At 44.7% G+C, this 24,091-nt stretch overlaps 1 protein-coding gene across 1 annotated transcript in view; it reads right to left on the bottom strand.

Annotated features, from left to right (window-relative positions):
* Positions 1-1,004: 1,004 nt before the first annotated feature.
* LOC139575166 (unconventional myosin-IXAa-like) overlaps positions 1,005-24,091 on the bottom strand; it is a 169,757-nt gene continuing 146,670 nt past the window's right edge. Inside the window, exons 30-49 of the mRNA XM_071400167.1 lie at positions 23,122-23,432; positions 20,641-22,527; positions 18,934-19,036; positions 18,271-18,471; positions 17,327-17,430; positions 15,517-15,647; positions 15,129-15,349; positions 13,390-13,509; positions 12,492-12,680; positions 12,111-12,158; positions 11,031-11,142; positions 10,596-10,657; positions 10,178-10,370; positions 9,893-10,021; positions 9,567-9,672; positions 6,276-6,407; positions 5,561-5,684; positions 3,442-3,653; positions 3,049-3,191; positions 1,005-2,831 (exon numbers count right to left, since the gene is read on the bottom strand). Coding sequence (XP_071256268.1) covers positions 2,341-2,831; positions 3,049-3,191; positions 3,442-3,653; positions 5,561-5,684; positions 6,276-6,407; positions 9,567-9,672; positions 9,893-10,021; positions 10,178-10,370; positions 10,596-10,657; positions 11,031-11,142; positions 12,111-12,158; positions 12,492-12,680; positions 13,390-13,509; positions 15,129-15,349; positions 15,517-15,647; positions 17,327-17,430; positions 18,271-18,471; positions 18,934-19,036; positions 20,641-22,527; positions 23,122-23,432 — 5,019 coding nt within the window. The 3' untranslated portion in view covers positions 1,005-2,340. The remainder of the gene's footprint in view (positions 2,832-3,048; positions 3,192-3,441; positions 3,654-5,560; positions 5,685-6,275; positions 6,408-9,566; positions 9,673-9,892; positions 10,022-10,177; positions 10,371-10,595; positions 10,658-11,030; positions 11,143-12,110; positions 12,159-12,491; positions 12,681-13,389; positions 13,510-15,128; positions 15,350-15,516; positions 15,648-17,326; positions 17,431-18,270; positions 18,472-18,933; positions 19,037-20,640; positions 22,528-23,121; positions 23,433-24,091) is intronic.

Here is a 24,091-nt window from a genome sequence, read left to right as displayed (position 1 = left end):
CTGATTGATCAATACAGTAATTATTGTAAAGTATTATTAATAATAATTACAGGACTACCCATAAGTAAAATGTCTTTAAGTCACTTTCGATAAAAGCGTCTGCTAAATGGCATATATTATATTTATTAATAACAATACTTTATTCTACTGCTCGGTGATCATGTACACTGCACTAGTGTAATCAACCTAATTAATAATAATATGTTTTGTGTATGCAATGTGTGAGCTGTGCCAAGGTCTTCCTCTTGTATGACAAATGCAAATCTGATTCTGAACCTCTGAATTAAAGCTCATGCCAGTACCATGCATAAGAAAAATATTGTATGGTACAACTACAGTACCAGTCAAATGTCTGGACACACCTACTCATCCAGGGTTGTTCTTTTATTTGTACTATTTTCTATATTGTAAAATAATAGTGAAGACATCAAAACTATGAAATAACACGTTATTGACATTTTCCGGATTGACCGACCTTCATGTCTTAAAGTAATGATGGACCGTCGTTTCTCTTTGCTTATTTGAGCTGTTCTTGTCATAATATGGACTTGGTCTTTTACCAAATAGCGCTATCTTCTGTATACCATCACTACCTTGTCACAACACAACTGATTGGCTTAAGAAGGAAAGAAATTCCACAAATGAACTTTTAACAAGGCACACCTGTTAATTGAAATGCATTCCAGGTGACTTCCTCATGAAGTTGGTTGAGAGAATACCAAGAGTGCGCAAATCTGTCATTAAGGCAAAGGGTGGCTACTTTGAAGAATCTAAAATATATTTTGATTTGTTTAACACTTTTTTAGTGACTACATGATTGTGTTATTTCATAGTTTGTCTTCACTATTATTCTACAATGTAGAAAATAGTAAAAATAAAGAAAAAACCCTTGAATGAATAGGTGTGTCCAAACTTTTGACTGGTATATAACTAACAACTTTTTCTTACACTGTAGGTATGAGGCCTTTTGACATTTTCCCCCTCAAACACTTAGAACTGTGAGGTGTTTGAATATCGTGTTTTTTATTTTTATTTTTTATCTTTGAGTCTCTGATAGCTGATAAGGAATTTATATTTCAACACTGATAGTGTTACAAAAAGCATGTTTTAAACTGAAAGGAGTCTTTTGACTGTTGCCTGAAAAACAGCTGACTGTCCAACATGACAGCTCCACAAAACTATCCCAATAAAAATGTTAAACTAATACACCCAGAAAAAAACAAGAAATGGTACGAATAATGACAGAAGACAAGAAAGTGCATGTCCTTGTTTGGTTGCTATTGAGTCCAACACTGATATCTCAGGAAGACAAGGATTTGGGGGTAACATGTATCCAGAGCTAGGAGAATGGCATTTGTCCAATACATATTGTACTGTACATTCTAATTGTTGTATGGCTGTTAAGCTGTGAATGCAGTGATTTTATACACATCCGACATTCTTTACAGAGCTGGGATCCCCTTGGCTGGAATACACACCAGCTAACTTGGTCCGTTTCATGGCCGTATTTCCCTCAGGAGAGGAATAAAGCAGCACAAACTTAAAAACACATGAAGTGGTCTTCTCATACACACAAATTGACACTCAAACACGCACACAGCCTTTGTCCAATACCATACATCTCTGCCCAAGATACTCAAGAAAAAGATAAATATTTGACTTCAACTACCCAGCAGTTACTGGTGTTCCGGCTTTGTACAGTATTTATACCTTTATAATATAGTTATATAGATTTATAGTTTCCATGAAATAAAAAATTTATTAAATAGGCTTAAGGGAAAAATACATTTGTAATAATAGAGGAACCACTGCTTACATTGATTGTTTTTAACTGTAAACTTTAAAGCAGCCAATGATTGAGATCTCAAGTTCATGGACACGGCAGCACTGTCAATGGCTCGGTAGCCTTTATTTTTTTCGTTCCACCTCCTAGTTTGCATTGGGACGTCAGCTCGGGAGATCTCCCGGATGCTGAGTAGTCCTCTCCCAGTGTCCCAGCATTCCCTTTTCTCTGCCTTCCTGCTCCACACGTCCCCTCTCCCCTGGGCTGAGGGAGGCCCAAACCTGCAGAGGGACCATGGGGAGTGTGGTTGGCAGTTAAGGCCACAGGAGATCAACCCTTCTACTGGTTCCTCCTCTCCCACTCCCAGCCTGTCCCTCTCCTGTCTCTTTGAGGTGTACTGTACACAGTACTGTGTGTACATGGCACTTGGGGGGACAGTGCTGCATCGTTGCGGACGTGGACTGAGAAAGGGTGAGCTGGAGTGTTTGAGGAAGGGGGTCAGATCGCATGCTCTTAGGGAGAGTGGGCTGTGACGAAGGAGGTGTTCCCACTGTCCTTCATACCATGAACTCATTGCTGCCATACAAAACCCGCTGCTGGGGTAAGTCAGGCGGATCCCTGCTGCGGCCCCCACTGTCATGGGAGTGCCTCAAGGGTGAGTTCTTGGATCCTTTCAGTTTCTGTTTGCCCTTTTCCGGGTTGAAGGTGCCTCGGCTGGTGAACTGTGACCTCTCTTCGAACGCCCCCTCCTGTTTGGCCGGGGGGGGACAGTCCATGCTGTCGCGGCGGGGAGGTTGGGTCAGGTACAAGCCCTGGGCAGAGCCAGAGCCAGAAGAGGGCGACTTGGAGCGGTAGCGAAAGTGGCGAGCTGTGGCCACAGAGGAGGAAGAGGACGGGTGGAAGTGGGAGGAGGAGGAGAGGGAGGAGATGGTGGAACAGGATTCCACTGAATCCTGGGAGTCTGGTTGCCTGCGTAGGTTGCGGCGTCGGTGGCTCTTCCCCTCCGACCTCTTGGTTCGGGCGACGGGGGCCAGCGTGGGTTCTCTCTCTGAGGGACCTAAAAAGGTCGGCGGTCAGACCATGATGTAGGATACTATAGTAGCAGCAGTAGAAAACTATATGTTTCAACTAAATAGAACTAATGTTTTACTCATGTCTCTTTGTGCTACACAGAATTGTAGAGAGAAACTTAAAATATAACCACAAGTTTTAACAAGCATTTTCCAAACAGGTTGACCATGGTACTGTTTAATATCATGGCATACCGGAGAAGTCGGAGGTGGCTCCTTCAGAGTCCACGTTGAGGTTCTCAGAGCTGTCGGCCGTGCCGATGGACGCCTCCGACTCCAGGGTCTCATCGTCTGATGCTCGCTGCTCCAAAGTCAGCATCTCAAAGGTTAGCTCCTCCCTGGGGTGACAAACATTGGTTCAGGTCAATGCAGAAGGAAAACACACTGACAGTTTTAGTCATTCATTTTCCTCATTTTAGGTACACTTTGCCATTCATTTAAGATTCCTCAAATATCCTGTAGGTAAAGGTATAATACTGTATTTCTACATTTATTTTATAACATGCTTTTCATTGTACAACAATATCAGTTGCACATTGACTGAGGGCGCCCCCTAAATGCTACTGTAGGTGTAATGCTATAAGGTACTTCTCTTTCTGCAGGCTCTCGATCTGCTCCGTCAGCACCCTCTCCTCCTGCTGCATGGCCAACTGCTGGTGCTCCGATACCTCAGGCTCCAGCCCTGCCCCCACCTCCTCACCGCCGCTCTCCTGCATTACTGCACCCGTCACGGACGGCAGGCGTGGGCTAACCGGGGGCGAGGGCGTGTGGTAGCTGAACCGCCGTACGTGGCCCTTGCCCTGCGAAACAAAGCACAAAACAGTCAGTCAGGGAGAAGTTAGTGTTAGCTTATGTTAGCTTAGGCTAATGCCAGCGTTTGTCTTGGTGTAGGATTGTTCTGATTCATGACAAGAATAGCAAAGCAGCGGAAAATGACAGCGTCTGGCAGCAAATTCTATTTCAGGTTGTATAGCCAGCAACCGTTACTCCTACTACCTAGGAGGGCCCTTCCACCAAGTTACATTGACGGGACGACAGACCATCAATCACATGCAAAAGACACTTTGTAATACTTGAAACATCAATGTTTCATAGTTCGCCTTTTAAACCCATAACGACCCCAAGACTCATGCTCCCCACACATGCAGTCTAGCAACCAGCAGTCACAGCAGATATCATGTTGGATGCTGTGCAGCATGGGTTACCTTTTTGGCTGCGTTTGGCTGCGTGGTACAAACAATTGAGAAGCAAAAGAGAATATAAAAGTGAAAATGAGGCCAAAGTCACTGGACAGTATATGGTCCCTAACCTCTTACAAAGTCCTCCATAATGTTACCTTGTGATGATACACCAGGACATTTCTCCTGGAATTGCTTTAATACCAAAGAGCTGCTACGGTCTACAGCACATGTAATTGGGACGATCTTTGATTGGATCATGGGGCAAGAGGCAGAAAAATCTAAGAAATGCTATTATGAATAGGTTATAATACATGATATTACATAATAAGTCATCTTGGTTAACCGTAGTCATGGGACAAGAGGCAGCAAATCTAAGCAATTCTATTATGAATAGGTTATATTACATCATAAGTCATCTACTGTAGGACATCATTTCCCAAATTTTAACCCCAAGGTCAGGAGGAAATGGAGTAAATAATCACATTTCTCAAATGTGTATTTTAGGATGAAACTGATTAAGTGTGATGATACACTTTATACTTTATACAATATACTCTATAAACTTACAAATACAATAAAAATAACAACCCAACGTGGGTTTAGTAGATAGTAAACCAGACGATGACAAACATAAAATATGTCATTAAAATATGGAACTATAGGTTATGAAATCATTATAACGTATTTGAGTTGGAACACTTTCAAATACAGAAAATCCTGTCAGAGTACAGCATAGTCAAAATCTAATGAACAAACATTTGCATGATTAAATTACAGTATGTCAATGTCTTGAACTTTCATCCACAAGAGACCGTTATATTATACAGTCAGGCTCACACAAAGAAATAGAGAGAGGAAAAAGCGAGAGGAGAGAGAGAGGAAAAAGTGAGAGAGGAAAAAGCGAGAGAGGAGAGAGGGGGCGAGAGATGGATCGAGAGATGGATCAAGAGAGGAGCGAGAGAGGAGAGCCAGAGAGAAAGTGAGAGATAGGTCAGCCAGACATGGACAAAGTGAGGTGGCGCCATGTTGTGAGGATGGAGGACACCGGGCAGACCTAGGCATTAGGACAAGGTGGGCACGATGAGCAGTGATCAATGCCACAACAAAATAGCTAACAGCTGACTATGATTAGGCGAGCCTGGGCTTGGTAACAGTGAGTGGATACATACCGGGACAGTACTGCGGGATATGGTCATAAATCTAACAGCAATTAGTACAGGTTTCTGGATTAGGAAGGAAAGACAGGAAGGGGAATGGCAGGATTAAAATGGGAGAAAACAGAGTTAGTGTGAAGAGGAGGTAGTTCAAGGTAGGCTGACTTAAGAAGGGTGTTTTAACAGGATAAGTTAGCTAGTTGGAGGGTTTAATTTAAGAACAGTGTTTTAACAGGATAAGTTAGCTAGTTGGAGGGTTTAATTTAAGAACAGTGTTTTAACAGGATAGGTTAGCTAGTTGATGGGAGTTGATGTCTTGTCAAATACAGTCTGTGGATAGTGGTGATGAACAGCTATAACTTTTGACTTTACCATTGATCTCCGAATGAGGGTCAACCTGCACTTGGCTTTGTTCTCGGCAAACTCCAGACTGTTGATGTCCTTCAGCCGGGCGCAGTACTTATTCATCTGCTCTCCGATGATGAGCTCCACACACCTAGAACAGGAAGAGCCATGGTCACATTACAGTCTAGTACTACATCTATGTAATACTATAGTAGCAGCAGCAGGAAACTATAGTAGCAGCAGCTGCAGGAAACTATAGTAGCAGCAGCTGCAGGATGCTATAGCAGCAGCAGGATACTATAGTAGCAGAAGCTACAGGAAACTATAGTAGCAGCAGCAGCAGGATACTATAGTAGCAGCAGCAGCAGGATACTATAGTAGCAGCGGCAGCAGGATACTATAGTAGCAGCGGCAGCAGGATACTATAGTAGCAGCAGCTGCAGGATACTATAGTAGCAGCAGCAGCAGGATACTATAGTAGCAGCAGCTGCAGGATACTATAGTAGCAGCAGCTGCAGGATACTATAGTAGCAGCAGCTGCAGGAAACTATAGTAGCAGCAGCTGCAGGAAACTATAGTAGCAGCAGCTGCAGGAAACTATAGTAGCAGCAGGATGCTATAGCAGCAGCAGGATACTATAGTAGCAGCAGCAGCAGGATACTATTGTAGCAGCAGCAGCAGGATACTATAGTAGCAGCAGCAGCAGGATACTATAGTAGCAGCAGCAGGATTGTGGTCTCACGCTGTGGTCTTGCCGATGTCCTGGACACTCTGCAGGGGGTCGATGGTGTCGGGGCAGCGGAGGATGCAGGGGGCGAAGACAATGGCCAGAGCGTTGGCCGACATACGGTTGGTGTCCTCCTGCCCTGCGATCCTGGAGAATACACCAAACAAAAACAGTGCCTTCAGAAAGTATTCATCACACCTCATGACTTGTTCCACATGCTGTTGGTTTAGAGCCTGAATTTAAAATTAGATTGAATTGAGATTGAGTCACTGGCCTACACACAATACCCCATCATGTCAAGTGGAATTATGTTTTTAGATACATTTTTTAAAAATGTATTAAAAATGAAAAGCTGAACATTTGAGTCAATAACTATTCAACCCCTTTGTTATGGTAAGAATAAATAAATGCAGGAGAAAAATAATAAGTCGCATGGAGTCTGTGTGCAATAATAGTGTTTAACATGATTTTTGAATGACTACCTAATCTCTGTACCCCACACATACAATTATCTTTAAGAGACTTGCCCAGAAAGACTCACAGCTGTAATCTCTGCCAAAGGTGATTCTAACATGTATTGACTCAGGGGTGTGAATACTTACAGTACCAGTCTAAAGTTTGGACACACCTAGTCATTCCAGGGTTTTTCATTTATTTTTTACTATTTTCTACATTGTAGAATAATAGTGAAGACATCAAAACTATTAAATAGCATATGGAATCCTGTAGTAACCCAAAAAGTGTTAAATAAATCAAAAATATGTTTTATATTTGAGATTCTTCAAAGTAGCCACCCTTTGCCTTGATGACAGCTTTGCACACTCTTGGCATTCTCTCAACCTTCTCAACCTTCACCACCAATGCATTTTAATTAACAGTTGTGCCTTGTTAAAAGTTCATTTGTGGAATTTATTTCCTTCTTAATGCGAGTCAATCAGTTGTGTTGTGATAAGGCAGGGGTGGTATACAGAAGATAGTCTTTTACCAAATAGGGCTAAGTCCATATTATGGCAAGAACAACTCAAATAAGCAAAGAGAAACGACAGTACACCATTACTAAAAGACATGAACGTCAGTCAATACAGTCTATCACAGTGCCATCCGTTTTGTCACCAAAGCCCCATATACCACCCACCACTGCGACCTGTGTGCCCTCGTCGGCTGGCGCCCGCTACATATACCCGCTTGCTCCAAGTCATCTATAAGTCTTTGCTAGGTAAAGCCCCGCCTTATCTCAGCTCACTGGTCACCATAACAACACCCACCCGTAGCACGCTCTCCAGCAGGTATATTTCTCTGGTCACCCCCTCTGGTACCCTTTCCTTCCAGTTCTCTGCTGCCAATGACTGGAACGAATTGGGAAAATCACTGAAGTTGGAGACTTGTATCTCCCTCACTAACTTGAATTATCAGCTATCTGAGCAGCTAACCGATCGCTGCAGCTGTACATAGCCCATCTGTAAATAGCCCATCCAACTACCTACCTCAACCCAATATTGTTTTTATTAACTTTTTTTGCTCTTTTGCACACCAGTATTTCAACTTGCACATCATCATCTGCACATATATCACTCCAGTGTTCATTTGCTAAATTGTAATTACTTCGCTACTATGGCATATTTATTGCCTTACCTCCTTACTCCATTTGCACACACTGTATATTTTTCTATTGTGTTATTGACTGTACTTTTGTTCATCCCACGTGTAACTCTGTGTTGTTTTTTGTCGCACTGCTTTGCTTTATCTTGGCCGTGTCGCAGTTGCAAATGAGAACTTGTTCTCAACTGGCCTACCTGGTTCAATAAAGGTTAAAGAAAAAAAGAAAAAAAAGAAAATACGGAAAATGTCAAGAACTTTAAACATTTCTTCAAGTGCAGTCGCAAAAACCATCAAGCGCTATGATGAAACTGGTTCTCATGAGGACCGCCACAGGATAGGATTACCCAGAGTTACCTCTGCTGCAGAGGATAACTTCATTAGAGTTAACTGCACCACAGATTGCAGCCCAAATAAATGCTTCACAGAGTTCAAGTAACAGACATCAACATCAACTGTTCAGAGGAGACTGTGTGAATCAGGCCTCCATGGTCGAATTGCTGCAAAGAAACCACTACTAAAGGACACCAATAATAAGAAGAGACTTGCTTGGGCCAAGAAACACGAGCAATGGACATTAGACTGTTGGAAATCTGTCCTTTGGTCTGATGAGTCCAAATGTTACATTTTTGCTGTGTCTTTGTGAGATGCAGAGTAGGTGAACGGATCATCTTCGCATGTGTGGTTCCCACCGTGAAGCATGGAGGAGGAGGTGTGATGCTGTGGGGGTGCTTTGCTGGTGAGTCTGTCAGTGATTTATTTAGAATTCAAGGCACACTTAACCAGCATGTCTACCACAGAATTCTGAAGCGATGTCATCCCCTCTGATTTGCTCTTAGTGGGACTGTCATTTACTTTTCAACAGGACAATGACCCAACACACACCTCCAGGCTGTGTAAGGGCTATTTGACCAAGAAGGATAGAAGGATGGAGGATGGAGTGCTGCATCAGATGACCTGGCCTCCACAATCACCCAACCTCAACCCAATTGAGATGGTTTGGAATGAGTTGGACCGCAGAGTGAAGAAAAAGCAGCCAACAAGTGCTCAGCATATGTGGGAACTCCTTCAAGACTGTTGGAAAAGCATTCCAGGTGACTACCTCATGAAGCTGGCTGAGAGAATGCCAAGAGTGTGCAAAGCTGTCATCAAGGCAAAGGGTGACTACTTCAAAGAATTTGTTTAACACTTTTTGGGTTATTACATGATTCCATATGTGTTATTTAATCGTTTGGATGTCTTCACTATTATTCTACAACGTAGAAAATAGTAAAAATAAAGAAAACCCTTGAATGAGTAGGTGTGTCCAAACTTTTGACTGGTCCTGTATGTAAATTACATATGAGTATTTCATTTTCAATACATTTGCTAAAATAAAAAAATAAAAACATGTTTTCACTTTTTCATTATGGGGTAGTGTGTGTAGATGGATGCGTAAAAAAATATTTATACCATTTTGAATTCAGGCTGTAACAACAAAATGTGGAAAAAGTCAAGGGGTGAATACTTTGTGAAGGCACTGCAGTATAATACATGTGTGAAGTTTGGTTCCAACTTCTTACTAAAGGTGATAGGCTTAAGAGTTAGGACATTACAGAAATGTTCTGTTATTGGATGAATCTTCTCTCTTGCATTTGCCTTTTGATTTGACCTGACGTACAAATGCTACAGCAGATACTAGTGCAATAGAGGGAGGAGAAAGTCTGTTACCTAACTAGGTGGAAGAAGAGCCGTTCCAGAGTGTTGAGGTGAGTTCTACTGAGCTGGTCGATAATAGAGTAGACCCCTCGAATCACCTCCTTCTTGTCCTGCAGGCCTGTAAACACATTCACCACCAAACATATTGATGACATTTTTCATGGGGTTTTGAATCCGTTTTTGATATATTCATCTGAAATAAAAATCTCCTGTTGTAGGTCAGTGAGAGAAGTTATTTTCAATGTCCAACAATGATGTTGAACTACATACATAAATAAAATAAGTAAGGAGTATACATTTATCAGAAATTAAAATGACAGGAAGGTAGGAGTATTTACACATGGCGCGGAGGAACTCCTCGTATAGTTCAAAGGTCATAAGCGGATTGGGTAAGTCCCGGAGCCACTGCTTGAAGACACTAGCGATAACGTGGATGTTGTAGTCATCCAGGTTCATGTTGTTCACGTCTGTGTGGACAAATGGCCAAAATGTCAGAATGAAACAAGCATCCCGGGTTGAAGTTAGCGTTAGCCTTTAGCCATAGCGTTGACATTTTCATTTGCAAATAGCCATTAGCGTAACTAGGTGCCTCACCCTGGTCTCTGTTAGCATGTATACAGTACCTGTGTCCAGTCCCTGCTTGAGCTCTTTGATCTTATTGGTCGAGCCAGACTTCCTGTAGATGCCCTCGGTGTAGAGGCCGTGCATCTCAATGTAGTTGATGAGCTTCTCCACCACCAGGGGCACTGTCCTCTCCTCGTTGGTCAGACGGGACACCTCCACCCCAAACTGCCTGGACGACAGCTCTGGGTCGTACTGCGCACACACAGACACAAAAAGAGATGTAGGAGCGCATGTGGACACACACACACACACACACACACACACACACACACACACACACACACACACACACACACACACACACACACACACACACACACACACACACACACACACACACACACACACACACACACACACACACAGCTTCTACCGAATAAATATCAATGTACGTTGATCTAGTCGTTGTAGCCTTACCTTTTTGCTGCATTTGGTGGTCAACTTCAGGCAGCACTTTCTGTGGCAGGCGTAGCGACACACTGGATAAACACAGCCAGAGAAATGCAAGTCAGCGCCATTTTCCACGGAAAGACAGTGCCTCCGCATTGTTAACATGGGATGAAAAACAAAAGGTTATGGCCGCTAACTAACTGCCTACAGGTCTAAGAGACAGATGCAGCATTGACCAGGGAGAAGAAAACATCCTTTCTGACTGCTGCTTGAGAAAACTGTGGAGGATGAGGAGCTGCAGACCACATGAGTCCAGTTGAACACAATCTGATTAGTAGGAGGGGTTAGGAGGGGCCACAGCTCAAGGCTTGGCCAAAGGGCCGCTGAGGACATGCACAGTAATAACGTGTGTGTGTGTGCTTGCGTGCCTGTGTGTGTGTGTGTGTGCGCACAAGTACTCACATTTGCAGACGCAGGCCCTGTCCATCATCCAGATGAGAGAGGAGCAGTACTCGCAGTAGGTGGGGATACTGTACTGGGTGGCCTTGAAGATGTGGCCATTGTGTTCCTCTACCTGTAGGTGGCAGCAGAGAGCAGGTGAGAAAAGAGCCAAGGAGAGTTTATGTTGACATGAATTCTTTCTATAGTCTCCGACTCGCCTGTGTATTCTAGTTACGACAGATAGAAGCATGGCTGACAGGCGGTTAATATGTTTTAAATGGAGACGAGCAGCAACGCAGATGTTGCATAGTAGTGCAATGCAAGACGATGCACTCACAGAATATCAGAGTATCACAGAGTATCTGCGCATGTCCACGGATGCAGTTCAATCTGCAACAGTGTGATAGCTGCGGGAACAAAACAGCGGAGAACTTTCGCCTCGTGCTTCAATGATTTTAGTTGTGTGGAAATTGGCCCGATATTTCTGTTTACCTCGTGCATCACTGACTATACCTTTTTTAAATGTAATTGTAATTTTGTATTTTTATTATAGCAATTATTTTTAGCCCTTTTTCTCCCCAATTGGTAGTTACGGTCTTGTCTCATCGCTGCAACTCCCGCACGGACTCTGGAGAGGCGAAGGTCGAGAGCCGTGCGTCCTCCGAAACACAACCCAACCAAGCCGCACTGCTTCTTGACACAATGCCCACTTAACCCGGAAGCCAGCCACACCAATGTGTTGGAGGAAACACCGTACACCTGGTGACCGTGTCAGCGTGCACTGCGCCCGGCCCGCCACAGGAGTCGCTAGTGCGCGATGGGACAAGGACATCCCTGCCGGCCAAACCCTCCCCTAACCCGGACGACACTGGGTCAATTGTGCGCTACCCCATGGGTCTCCTGGTCGTGGCCGGCTGCGACAGAGTCTGGACTCGATCCCAGAATCTCTAGTGGCACAGCTAGCACTACGATGCAGTGCCTTAGACCACTGCTCCACTCGGGAGGCCCCCACTGACTATACCTTTAAGATCAGTCTGGCTTCAGTCTCATACCAAAATGGTTGACTACTAGTTTTAAAAAACAGTAAGAGCAGGCACTCACAATATCTGCATCCTTTTTCCTCCTCTTTTTTCGCTCGGTTTTGGGGACCTGCTGGGAAAGACAACCAAATATAACAGAGCTCTGACAACAACAAATACTGTAATACCCTGGTAGCTTACCAATTACTAAGATCGTAAAGACCACAATGCTCTTTTCCAGCAACACTCTCTTCCAGAGGGGCTTAGTATAGTAGCCAAGGGCTTCATGTGACCAGTACAGTGTTTGAATTAGCCACCAGCTTCCAACATTACTGCCAGCCCACCTAAACCATGGTTTTAGCTCAGATTGCATACAGTACACAGTGTGATGCTTAGCTACATAGCCAATGGCTACAATAACAATCAATTGCACCAGACAGAAGGTCAGCGGTGGAGGTGGTACCTTGCTGATGGTGCTGTCCATGGGCTTGTACTCGGTCATGAACTCATCCAGAAAGATCTTGAAGGTGTTGACCCAGACCTTGACGGGCGACTCGCTCCAGTCCCTCTGCTCCAAGCGCATGGTCTTCTCCAGGATCTGCTCGAACAGGGCGTACAGGTCCTTATAGCGGATACTCTTCCCATCATCCATCTGGAGAACACAGAGGGTTACATCAAAATCATGATGCTAACTACTGCCATTTAAATACATAGGCATTAAGGACACTATTGTAAAGTAGTTACCATGTAACTACTGCCATGTAAATACATAGGCATTAAGGACACTATTGTAAAGTAGTTACCATGTAACTACTGCCATGTAAATACATAGGCATTAAGGACACTACTGTAAAGGAGTTACCATGTAACTACTAGCCATGTAAATACATAGGCATTAAGGACACTAATGTAAAGTAGTTACCATGTAACTACTGCCATGTAAATACATAGGCATTAAGGACACTACTGTAAAGTAATTACCATGTAACTACTAGCCATTTAAATACATAGGCATTAAGGACACTACTGTAAAGTAGTTACCATGTAACTACTAGCCATGTAAATACATAGGCATTAAGGACACTACAGTAAAGTAGTTACCATGTAACTACTAGCCATGTAAATACATAGGCATTAAGGACACTATTGTAAAGTAGTTACCATGTAACTACTAGCCATGTAAATACATGGGCATTAAGGACACTATTGTAAAGTAGTTACCATGTAACTACTAGCCATGTAAATACATAGGCATTAAGGACACTATTGTAAAGTAGTTACCATGTAACTACTAGCCATGTAAATACAACGTTATTAGGGAGCCTGGGATTCTAACAGGGTTGTTGCGCTACTGTACTAACCGCTAGAGCAGTAGAGTAGGAGTTGAAGATATTGAGGCGGAACTCCTTCAAGGCCTTTTTAAACACCACGTCCACCATTGTGTCTTTCTTACCGCCGTCCTCAGCCACCAGGTCACTGATCTAAACGAAACAAAAACAACTGCTTGATAAAAAAGGGTTCTCTCGGGCTTCAGTACATGAGCATTATAAAACCACATCAGTCTGGACACTGGACAACCTCAACACCGATAGTCAGAATCATCATTGTTCAAAGCTCAATATTCAAAGAGAGAATTTATATTGGTAATCAACCTGAAAGCTCTACCTTCCTCATGCTGTTGTAATAACACTCTTTCTTCATCTGCATGTATCTATATATGTGTGTGTGTGTATGTGTGTGTGTGTGTGTGTGTGTGTGTGTGTGTGTGTGTGTGTGTGTGTGTGTGTGTTTTGTGTCCATGTGTGCGAGTCTGCATATGCAGTGGTGGAAAAAGTACCCAATTGTCATACTTGAGTAAAAGTATAGGTACCTTAATAGAAAGTTACTCAAGTAAAACACTACTTGAGTAAATGTATATCTAAAAGTATTCGGTTGTAAATATACTTATGGATCAAAAGTAAAAGAAAAAGTATAAATTATTTCAAATTCCTTATATTAAGCAAAGCAGATAGCACCATTATCTTGTTTTAAAAATGTACGGATAACTCGGGGCACACTCCAAACACAATTTATAAAAGATGCATTTGTGTTTAAATGAAGATATGGATTTCTCACCCTTCCTGTAGGGTCGTGATAGGTCCATTTGCTGTCATCTAGTGGACATTTTGCTCAATTGCCCTCAGCTATGTTTAGACTGTTGTTCATGTTTTGCTGTGTTCTAGTGTACTATGGAATATATTGCTTTCTTATTCTTGACACTCCTCCCAGTCATATTTAAGGTTAGAACTGCCTTTCTAAGTGTCCTGATACTTCTAGCTTGGAGTTGTATGCTTATGATAACATAGCTACAGTATTTCACCTTTTAATGTGTATATTATTGCTTACTAGGTGTGTCCAATTTGGTAACCACTCCCTCTTCTAATTAGGGCTAATTGGAAAAGCCTTTCAAAAGAGGACATTGTATTCTCTTTTTTTGTACTCCCTGACGAAGGCCATGCAGCCGAAACGCTCGGTTTAAAAAAAAAATTGTTTCTATTGAACATGCCATACTAATAAAGGCATTTTAATTAATTATATGAAGAGTGCCTTGGTCCTCCTTTATTTTTGATGCATTTGTGTTTATTGAGTCTGCCAGATCAGAGGCAGCAGGGATGACCACGTGTTCTCTTGAATTGGACCATTTTTCTGTCCTGCGAAGCATTGAAAATGTAACGAGTACTTTTGGGTGTCAGGTAAAATAAATGGAGTAAAAATTTAAATCAGGAATGTAGTGGAGTAAAAGTTGTCAAAAATATAAATAGTAAAGTACAGATACCCTAAAAACCTACTTATGTAGTACTTTAAAGTATTTTTACATAAGTACTTTACACCACTGTGCATATGTCTGCATATTTCTGTGTGTGTATGGGTGGGTGCGTGTGTGGGTGGGTGCGTGTCTCTGTGTGTTTGGGTGTGTGTGTGTGTGTGTTTGGGTGGGTGTGTGTGTGTGTTTGGGTGTGTGTGTGTGTGTGTGTGTCTGTGTGTGGGTGCGTGTCTGTGTGTGGGTGCATGTCTGTGTGTGGGTGTGTGGGTGTGTGTGTGTGTGTCTGTGTGTGTGTACCTTCTTCATGAGGAAGTCGTTCATGCTCCTGTAGTCGTTGGTGCAGGTGAGGATCTGCAGTGCATCATTCCCCCACTGGGCAGGCTCTAGGGCGACACTGCTAATCTTGACGCTACGCCGCCTCTTCACTTTTGGTGAGGGCTCCTTGTTCTCCTTGAACTCCTTGGTCCCCCGCTCCAGGGTCAGGTCTGGACTACGAGGCGGTGACATGTAATCCTGTCCTGCTGGGAGGGAGGGATGGAGAGACAGACAGAGTAGCAGCATAGTAAGTCTAACGCCTTTCGTTCAAGTCTTCTACACTCCCTTATTAAGTTTGGTGGTGATCTTCACTGTGTCTTCTGACAGTTAAACCTGCTGCACCCCACAATGACCTTTAACCCTCACCCACCTTCTCCCAGCAGTGGCCCCGTGTCTCCGTCATCTGCATCCATGGAGTCACCTCCACAGAACAGCTTCTCTCTGGACGACTTCTTCTCACCCTGCTTCGTCTTGCCCCAGAAACGCATCTTACCACGAACCCTGGTGGGGGGAGAGACGGATCACAGATTAATTAACCCTAATCTGAACACTGGTGGGGGTAGAGACGGATCACAGATTAATTAACCCTAATCTGAACCCTGGTGGGGGTAGAGACAGATCACAGATTAATTAACCCTAACCTGAACCCTGGTGGTAGGAGAGACAGATCACAGATTAATTAACCCTAACCCTGGTGATAGGAGAGACAGATCACAGCTTCATTAACCCTAACCCTGGTGATAGGAGAGACAGATCACAGCTTCATTAACCCTAACCTGAACCCTGGTGGGGGTAGAGACAGATCACAGATTAATTAACCCTAGTGGGGGTAGAGACAGATCACAGATTCATTAACCCTAACCCTGGTGATAGGAGAGACAGATCACAGCTTCATTAACCCTAACCCTGGTGATAGGAGAGACAGATCACAGCTTCATTAACCCTAACCATGGTGATAGGAGAGACAGATCACAGCTTCATTAACCCTAACCCTGGTGATAGGAGAGACAGATCACAGCTTCATTAACCCTAACCCTGGTGGTAGGAGAGACAGATCACAGCTTCATTAACCCTAACCCTGGTGATAGGAGAGACAGATCACAGCTTCATTAACCCTAACCCTGGTGATAGGAGAGACAGATCACAGCTTCATTAACCCTAACCCTGGTGATAGGAGAGACAGATTACAGCTTCATTAACCCTAACCCTGGTGATAAGAGAGACAGATCACAGCTTCATTAACCCTAACCCTGGTGGTAGGAGAGACAGATCACAGCTTCATTAACCCTAACCCTGGTGATAGGAGAGACAGATCACAGCTTCATTAACCCTAACCCTGGTGATAGGAGAGACAGATCACAGATTCATTAACCCTAACCCTGGTGATAGGAGAGACAGATCACAGCTTCATTAACCCTAACCTAAACCCTAACAGCTACAGCACATGGCTTGAAATCACAGCTTGACACGGTTGGTGATCCAACCTTCATAATCCTCCAAAAGCCATTTCTATTGAGGATTGACTACTTTTGATTATTATTGAGGAATCTAACCAAGAAATCAAGTGAGGCTATCACTGCTATCTACACTGAGTGTACAAAACATTAAGGAACACCTGCTCTTTCCATGAGACTGACCAGGTGAATCCAAGTCAAAGCTATGATCCCTTCTTGATGCCATTTGTTTAATCCACTTCAATCAGTGTAGATGAAGGGGAGGAGACAGGTTAAAGGGTTAAAGGAATTTTAAGCCTTGAGATAATTTAGACATGGTGTATGTGTGCCATTCAGAGGGTGAATGGGCAAGACAACAGATATAAGTGCCTTTGAACGGGGTCTGGTAGCAGGTGCCAGGCGGACCAGTTTGAGTGTGTCAAGAACTGCAACGCTGCTGGGTTTTTCACGCTCAACAGTTTCCCATGTGCATCAAGAATGGTCCACCACCCAAAGGACATCCAGCCAACTTGACACAACTGTAGGAAGCATTGGAGTCAACATGGGCCAGCATCCCTGCGGAACACTTTCGACACCTTGTAGAGTCCATGCCCTGACGAACTGAGGCTGTTCTGAGGGCAAAAGGGAGGGATGCAACTCAATATTAGGAAGATGTTCGTAATGTTTTGTACACTCAGTGTATACTGTATTAAAATGACTACAATGGACACCATGACAGGAACAAACCTTCCATCTGACTGGGCGTTCTTGCGTATCGTGTCAACTTTGGCCAGATCTCCAGATGACATGGCCTTCTGTATCTTCTTCTGTTCCTCAGAGCTGGTGGAAGGCTGAAACACCAATGAATGACACAATGTCAATGACATCATACATAAATAGATGACAGTTAAGAGACATTTTGATATCTACAGTACTAACTGAAGTCGTGTTACTCTACATCTATGTTTTCCTATCTCACAGGAGACAGGAGGATTTCCCCCCACGCCAGTAGATGGCAGTACAACAATGGATTCCTTGACAAAATGTAGCACTTCCACTAGCCTGAGTTGTCAGTTGTACTCAAGTCTAACATTATTCAATACTGTCTATAGCTCACAGTTTTTCACTAGCATACCTGACTAGCAGTATAGCTAACATGGATAGCCAGATAACACAATAAAGTTTATGTTACGCTCAAGTAAAGAGGTCAGGAATGTGTGTTAATTAATCATCAGGGAGGAAGATCAAGGTTGAGCGATGACCTTCAACCCAGGATCCCAGGGTTCGGTCAGAGAGCAGGGCTACTGGTGAGAAGAGAACGCTAACAGGCTAACAAGCTACAGTAACACATGCCATGGCTGATTATGCTGACAGAGAGGAAAAAGTAGAAGGAGAGTATCACTTCTGGGCTGTGAAGAAGTGAGGAGACAGGCTAAGTTAGGCTAGAACTTTGATCGGGTTTTAAAGAGAAGAGTGTGTTAGCATCGTTGAAACAGTTTATGCTCGGAGGAAGAGGAAAAATCGAGTTAAAGCGTAGGTTGTTTTAGTTGAGTTGCTCGGTAGCACAGGTCTACCCAGCCAGTGCTGAAGAGGGTTAACAGCAGGGAAAAAAGATGGCCGTCCCAATGTGAACTTCTATTAGTTGAATTGGGGTGTAGGCCGAGGTTTAGGTATGGGTCTGTTTTCTTTACCATCTCTGAGTCACTGAAACACTCAAAGGACTCCTGTTTAGGGATGGTTTTGGCGTAGGGGGGAGGGGAGGAGAGGGGGGGCTTTCCGTCGTACTCGTCCTCCTCCGACTCGCACCCCAGCGAGGAGGTCGGCGTGCGGGTCAGAAAGTCAGAGCGTGTCCGTGCCATGCGGGCTTTCTTTCTGTGGCCCGCCCTGCTGACCTGGTTGACCAAAAACGATATAACAACAGTTGAAACACACTCACAAACAGGCCAATGAACGCGGCTTTCCTCTTTAGGACCTGTGGATACTAGACAGGGTCTTGGATGCCCCGATGTTTCCCTTTTCAATCTGTGCAACTTTCTCTCTGTGTCGCCATCTTTTTCTTCTGTCGGTCTCACGCTCTCTCTCTCTAGGATATGTATTTTTTTACATGTTTTAATTTAACCTTTATTTAACTTGGCAAGTCAGTTAAGAAAACATTCTTATTTTACAATGATGGCCTACCCTTGACCAAACCCTCCCCTAACCTGGACGACGCTGCTCCATATGTAAACACACGCAAACCCTTAGAACATATACAGAAACACACAATATTTATTTATCAGTCTGATTATTTGATATGGACATGCAAATACACACAAACATTATGACAAATGCTACCGGTTCTGCCATTCACTCACCTCCTGTGTTTTCAGTCCTATGGTGGGCTTGGTGCTTGAGGAGGGGCCCTCTTTTGGGACTGCTACAGGCTTCTCTTGATTGACAGGCTTCTCCTTGTCAAACCTAAAACACATAGTCATTGAGTCAGGGAATGAAGAGGGGGGTTAAAGCTGCAATATGTAACTTTTAGAGCGACCTGACCAACTTCACATAGATATGTGAATTATAGATCTGTCATTCTCATTGAAAGCAAGTCTAAGAAGCGGTATATTGGTGCTATGTGCGCTATTTCTATGCTTTCGTTTTGCATCTTTTACTTTTGGTTTGGTACACCAGTTTCAAACAGCTGAAAATACAATGTTTTTGGTTATGGAAAATATATTTCACAGCGGTTTAGATGATAAACAATCAGAGTTATTGTTTTGTCATAAACTGAAATTAGGCGAACTATTAGCGATTTCTGCATATTGTACCTTTAAGTTTCTGTGAAATAGTAAATCATTATTCCAAACCAATTAATTCCCAAGCAACACCTATTTTTCTGATGTTTTTTTTTACTTCTATAACCTTTATGTGAACTATGCATCTATTAGAGCTCTTGGTTTCTTTTCAGAGGTTAAGAATGATGTATGACATATACGTTTTTAGGAATAATCTCCCATGTGTATCAATGTCTAGTTGGGTGGTAAAGGTACCTACAGTACATGATAACTCCATGTCTAGTTGGGTGGTAAAGGCACTTACAGTACATGATAACTCCATGTCTAGTTGGGTGGTAAAGGTACCTACAGTACATGATAACTCCATGTCTAGTTGGGTGGTAAAGGTACCTACAGTACATGATAACTCCATGTCTAGTTGGGTGGTAAAGGTACCTACAGTACATGATAACTCCATGTCTAGTTGGGTGGTAAAGGTACCTACAGTACATGATAACTCCATGTCTAGTTGGGTGGTAAAGGTACCTACAGTACATGATAACTCCATGTCTAGTTGGGTGGTAAAGGTACCTACAGTACATGATAACTCCATGTCTAGTTGGGTGGTAAAGGCACTTACAGTACATGATAACTCCATGTCTAGTTGGGTGGTAAAGGTACCTACAGTACATGATAACTCCATGTCTAGTTGGGTGGTAAAGGTACCTACAGTACATGATAACTCCATGTCTAGTTGGGTGGTAAAGGTACCTACAGTACATGATAACTCCATGTCTAGTTGGGTGGTAAAGGTACCTACAGTACATGATAACTCCATGTCTAGTTGGGTGGTAAAGGTACCTACAGTACATGATAACTCCATGTCTAGTTGGGTGGTAAATGTACCTACAGTACATGATAACTCCATGTCTAGTTGGGTGGTAAAAGGCACTTACAGTACATGATAACTCCATGTCTAGTTGGGTGGTAAAGGTACCTACAGTACATGATAACTCCATGTCTAGTTGGGTGGTAAAGGTACCTACAGTACATGATAACTCCATGTCTAGTTGGGTGGTAAAGGTACCTACAGTACATGATAACTCCATGTCTAGTTGGGTGGTAAAGGCACTTACAGTACATGATAACTCCATGTCTAGTTCGGTGGTAAAGGCACTTACAGTACATGATAACTCCATGTCTAGTTGGGTGGTAAAGGTACCTACAGTACATGATAACTCCATGTCTAGTTGGGTGGTAAAGGCACTTACAGTACATGATAACTCCATAGCTGGATTCAATACTCACTTAGAGAACGCCACTCTGTCTTTGGGCGCAAAGAAGATGTTTTCTGACATGTCAGTCATGCTGATGCTGGTGCCCTGATTAGCTGGGGCCTTCTTGGGAACCCTCCCTCTGGCTCCTCCTCCCCCGCCCTCTCTGGACTCCAGGGTCAAATTCGGCGCCCAGCCATCCGCAATGGGTCTCCCATCCCTGGTCTTTGTTTTGGGGGCTGAGGGAGGTGGAGGGAGCCGGGCCTGGTTGGTATGGGCCTTGTTGGGCTCAGGATGGGGCATGGGGACACTCTGGGTGTCCATCGGCCCAGGAGGAGAGAGGTATGCGTGGGCAGCGGACACAGACTGGGTCCTGGAGGGTGGAGCCAGAGCCGGGGCTCTCTCGATGAGAAGGGAGCTGGGTCTAAGGGGCCTGGTAGAGGTAGCTGCGTTTGCACTCCTGTCTTGGGGGGGCCCTCCCTGCCGGCTCTGCTGGATCCTGACCAGGGCCTCACCCCTCTGCTTCTCCAACAGTTCCCTCTCGTGCTGGGCGAAGTGGTGCCGCTGTCTCTCCAGAACCTCCTTCTGCTTCCGGATCTGGTCCATCATCTCCCGCTCGTTCTGCTGCTGCAGGTGCCGCTGCCTCTCCTCCTTTTCCTCGTTCAGTCGCTCCAGCTTCTCCAGGACCAACTGGTTGGCAGCCGGGACACGGGTGGGGCCAGAGATGGGGATGACTGGGGCGGGATCTAGTGGTGGAACGGGTGCAGGGACTGGTAGCCGTGGCGATGAAGGGGATTCGCCGGTTTGTGCCGACCCGTCACGAACCTCTACAGGGGGAAGACGAATGACGGCACCACCGAGCTCCTCCTGATCCAGGGGGGTTTCCTTCTGCATGCTGATGACCACAACCACGGGTCGCCGTGACGATTCCCGCCTTTGTTTGATTGACTTGAGCGGCTTGGTGACGATGGTGGTACTAGTGGTATCGGCCTCGAGGGGTCGCGAGGAGTCATCGCTAAGACGATGGGTGATGACCAAGCTGCCATCAGTTGACGGAACGTAAAAGGTAGGGAGGTAGTTCTCTATCTTGGGCGGAGGTGGAGAGGCGGCAGCCGGTTCTAGCTTGGCCTGACTCTGACTGTCTGGAGGTGGGGAAGCGGCATCGGACACAGAAGCCGTGGGAGACTCCTTCGACACGAGGCTGACATCCGGGGCCTGCTCCAGCTGCACTTCAGAAGAGAGGGGGTAACCAAGCTCCTCCTCATCCGCCAAAGGTGCCCTCTCCCTGAGTATCTCGTCATCCATGCTGAGTAGCTCGAAGCTGCCCTTGGAGCTCTGGCTGTCGGGGGTTCCGGGTCCCTGGGGGGAGCGGCGAGGCGGGGTGGTGGTGGGGGTCAGCTCGGCCGACCAGCGCCTCTCTTCAGAGGGGGACGAGGCTCCACCACTGCCCGTGGCCCGCACCTTGAGCAGCTCCAGGCTGAACTTGGCCTGCTCCAGCTCCCTCATCCTCCGGCTCTCCCTCTTGGCCCTGGTGGTCTTCTGGCAGGGTTCGTCCAGGGTCCTGGTCCTCTCTCTCACCACCACAGCGGCTGTCGACGAAACTGGCGGTGGTTCCGACTGGGCCCTACCTGAGCTCTCTGCGGCCCTCGCCACTCCTCCCTCACCTCCTATTTCTACACCTCGTCCCTCTTTTACCCTCTCCTCATGGCTGTTCAGTCTCTGGATGCTCCTTTCCCGCTCCTTGTATGAGCGGTCCTCCCATGTGCTCAGGTCCAGGCCCATGATCCTCACTGGCTGATCATCTTCTTCTGGCGAGAGGCGCATCTGTCCATTCTGCAGCAGCTGCTGCTGTTGTTGACTCTCTCTCTCCCTCAGCCTCTGCTGTTTCTCCCTCAGTCTCTGCTCCTTCAAATGCACGAAGCTGTCAATCAAGGAGGCATGGTTACAGCTAAACCAATCACAAGGCAACAGCACACCTTCATTGAGTCTTAATTCCTTGTTCCTTGACACAAGACAGACTAGACACTTAAAAACATATCACAGTCTCTTCCTGTTGAATGTGTCAACTCAAAGTGGCAGCCTTATGGGAGAATGTCCTCCTCTAGCTCAGCTGACTGTTGCTACTTTGTTCTGGGTGTTTATGTAACAACATTATCTGAACAGGAGACTTTTTAGCTGGCAGGCCATGAATACGAGCACGTCACCAGTTACGACTGGACGTGGAGGAGGATTGGATATAGAATTATGACCAATAAGTACAGTGAATTAACTTTGCAGCAATTTCTAATCTCATTGCAAGAATGTTTCCATCAATGCGTTGAAGTTATGGAGGCATGGAAGTTCAGTTGGTCTTCTGTGGCAACACTGCCTTCATCAAATGTTCCATGGCATTTCATATTGATTTCCATGATCATTCATAAGCATCCAGAAATGCTAGAACAGACTATTCACTCTCATGTCATGTGGAGAACCACGTCTGCTCTAAAACTTTCTGCAACACTTCACATTAGTTTACCTTTGTCTGGCCAGGTAGCCTTTGCCCGCTGCCTGTAGCAGCGCCATGGTGCCACGCAGTCGCAGGTAGGCCTCTCTGGCCATGTGGCAGCGCCAGGCTGTCTGGATGGCGAGTGCCGCCCCCTCCCGTTCTCGCCGCTTCAGCAACGCCCTCCACTCCCTCTGCAGCAGCAGGGCCGCCTCCCGCCACAGCCCGAACCTCCAGCGCTCCTTGTACCCCCGCCAAGCTGTCTGGATGCACAAGGCTGCCCCCTCCTGGATGCTTGGGTCGTAGTCATCCTCCTGCTTGGACTGGTAGGCACGCCACCATTTCTGTGTGAGGGGAAGTATTTATTTTTATTTAACCTTTATTTAACTAGGCAAGTCAGTTAAGAACAAATTCTTATTTACAATGACGGCCTACACCGGCCAAACCCGGACGACGCTGTAGGTGAGATCAGAGCTGTGGATGTTACCGCATTTATAGTATGATGGAATTTGATGTTTATTGGATTTGAGTCTATCCCTCTGTAGCAACATCCAATCCTGAATCTACACATTGATTCGATTTCTTTTTCTTTTCAACCAGACAAAGCCAAAACACCCGAGTCTCTTTCCAAAGGACCAATTAGGCGGTTTGAGTGTAAACTGATATAATACGAGTCCCTCTCCAAGCAGGGAAGGGAGAAGTGTTCAACAGGGAAACATTAAAGGGTTAAAAGGGGGGTAGCAAGGGTAGATGCCCTGATCCATTTAGTTAATTTTTTGTTTCGTTTTCTGTTTCTTTTAAACTGTTTTTCACACTGTGTATTCATATACTGTATTCTTCACATATCTCTTTCTAATATATCTACTACTGAACATTGCATTTTGTTATACTGTTTATTCACACTGAATATCTATATACTGGATTCCTGACATAGCTCACTGTAATATATCTACTGCTGTACATATTCTTAAGTAGATATTTTAGGTGTAAATACACAGATTGC

Source organism: Salvelinus alpinus, chromosome 5, assembly GCF_045679555.1.
Source record: "Salvelinus alpinus chromosome 5, SLU_Salpinus.1, whole genome shotgun sequence".
In the NCBI taxonomy this organism is placed as follows: domain Eukaryota; kingdom Metazoa; phylum Chordata; class Actinopteri; order Salmoniformes; family Salmonidae; genus Salvelinus; species Salvelinus alpinus.
The sequence above is the reverse complement of the archived record's forward strand: the minus strand, read 5'-3'. Positions and strand labels throughout refer to the sequence as shown.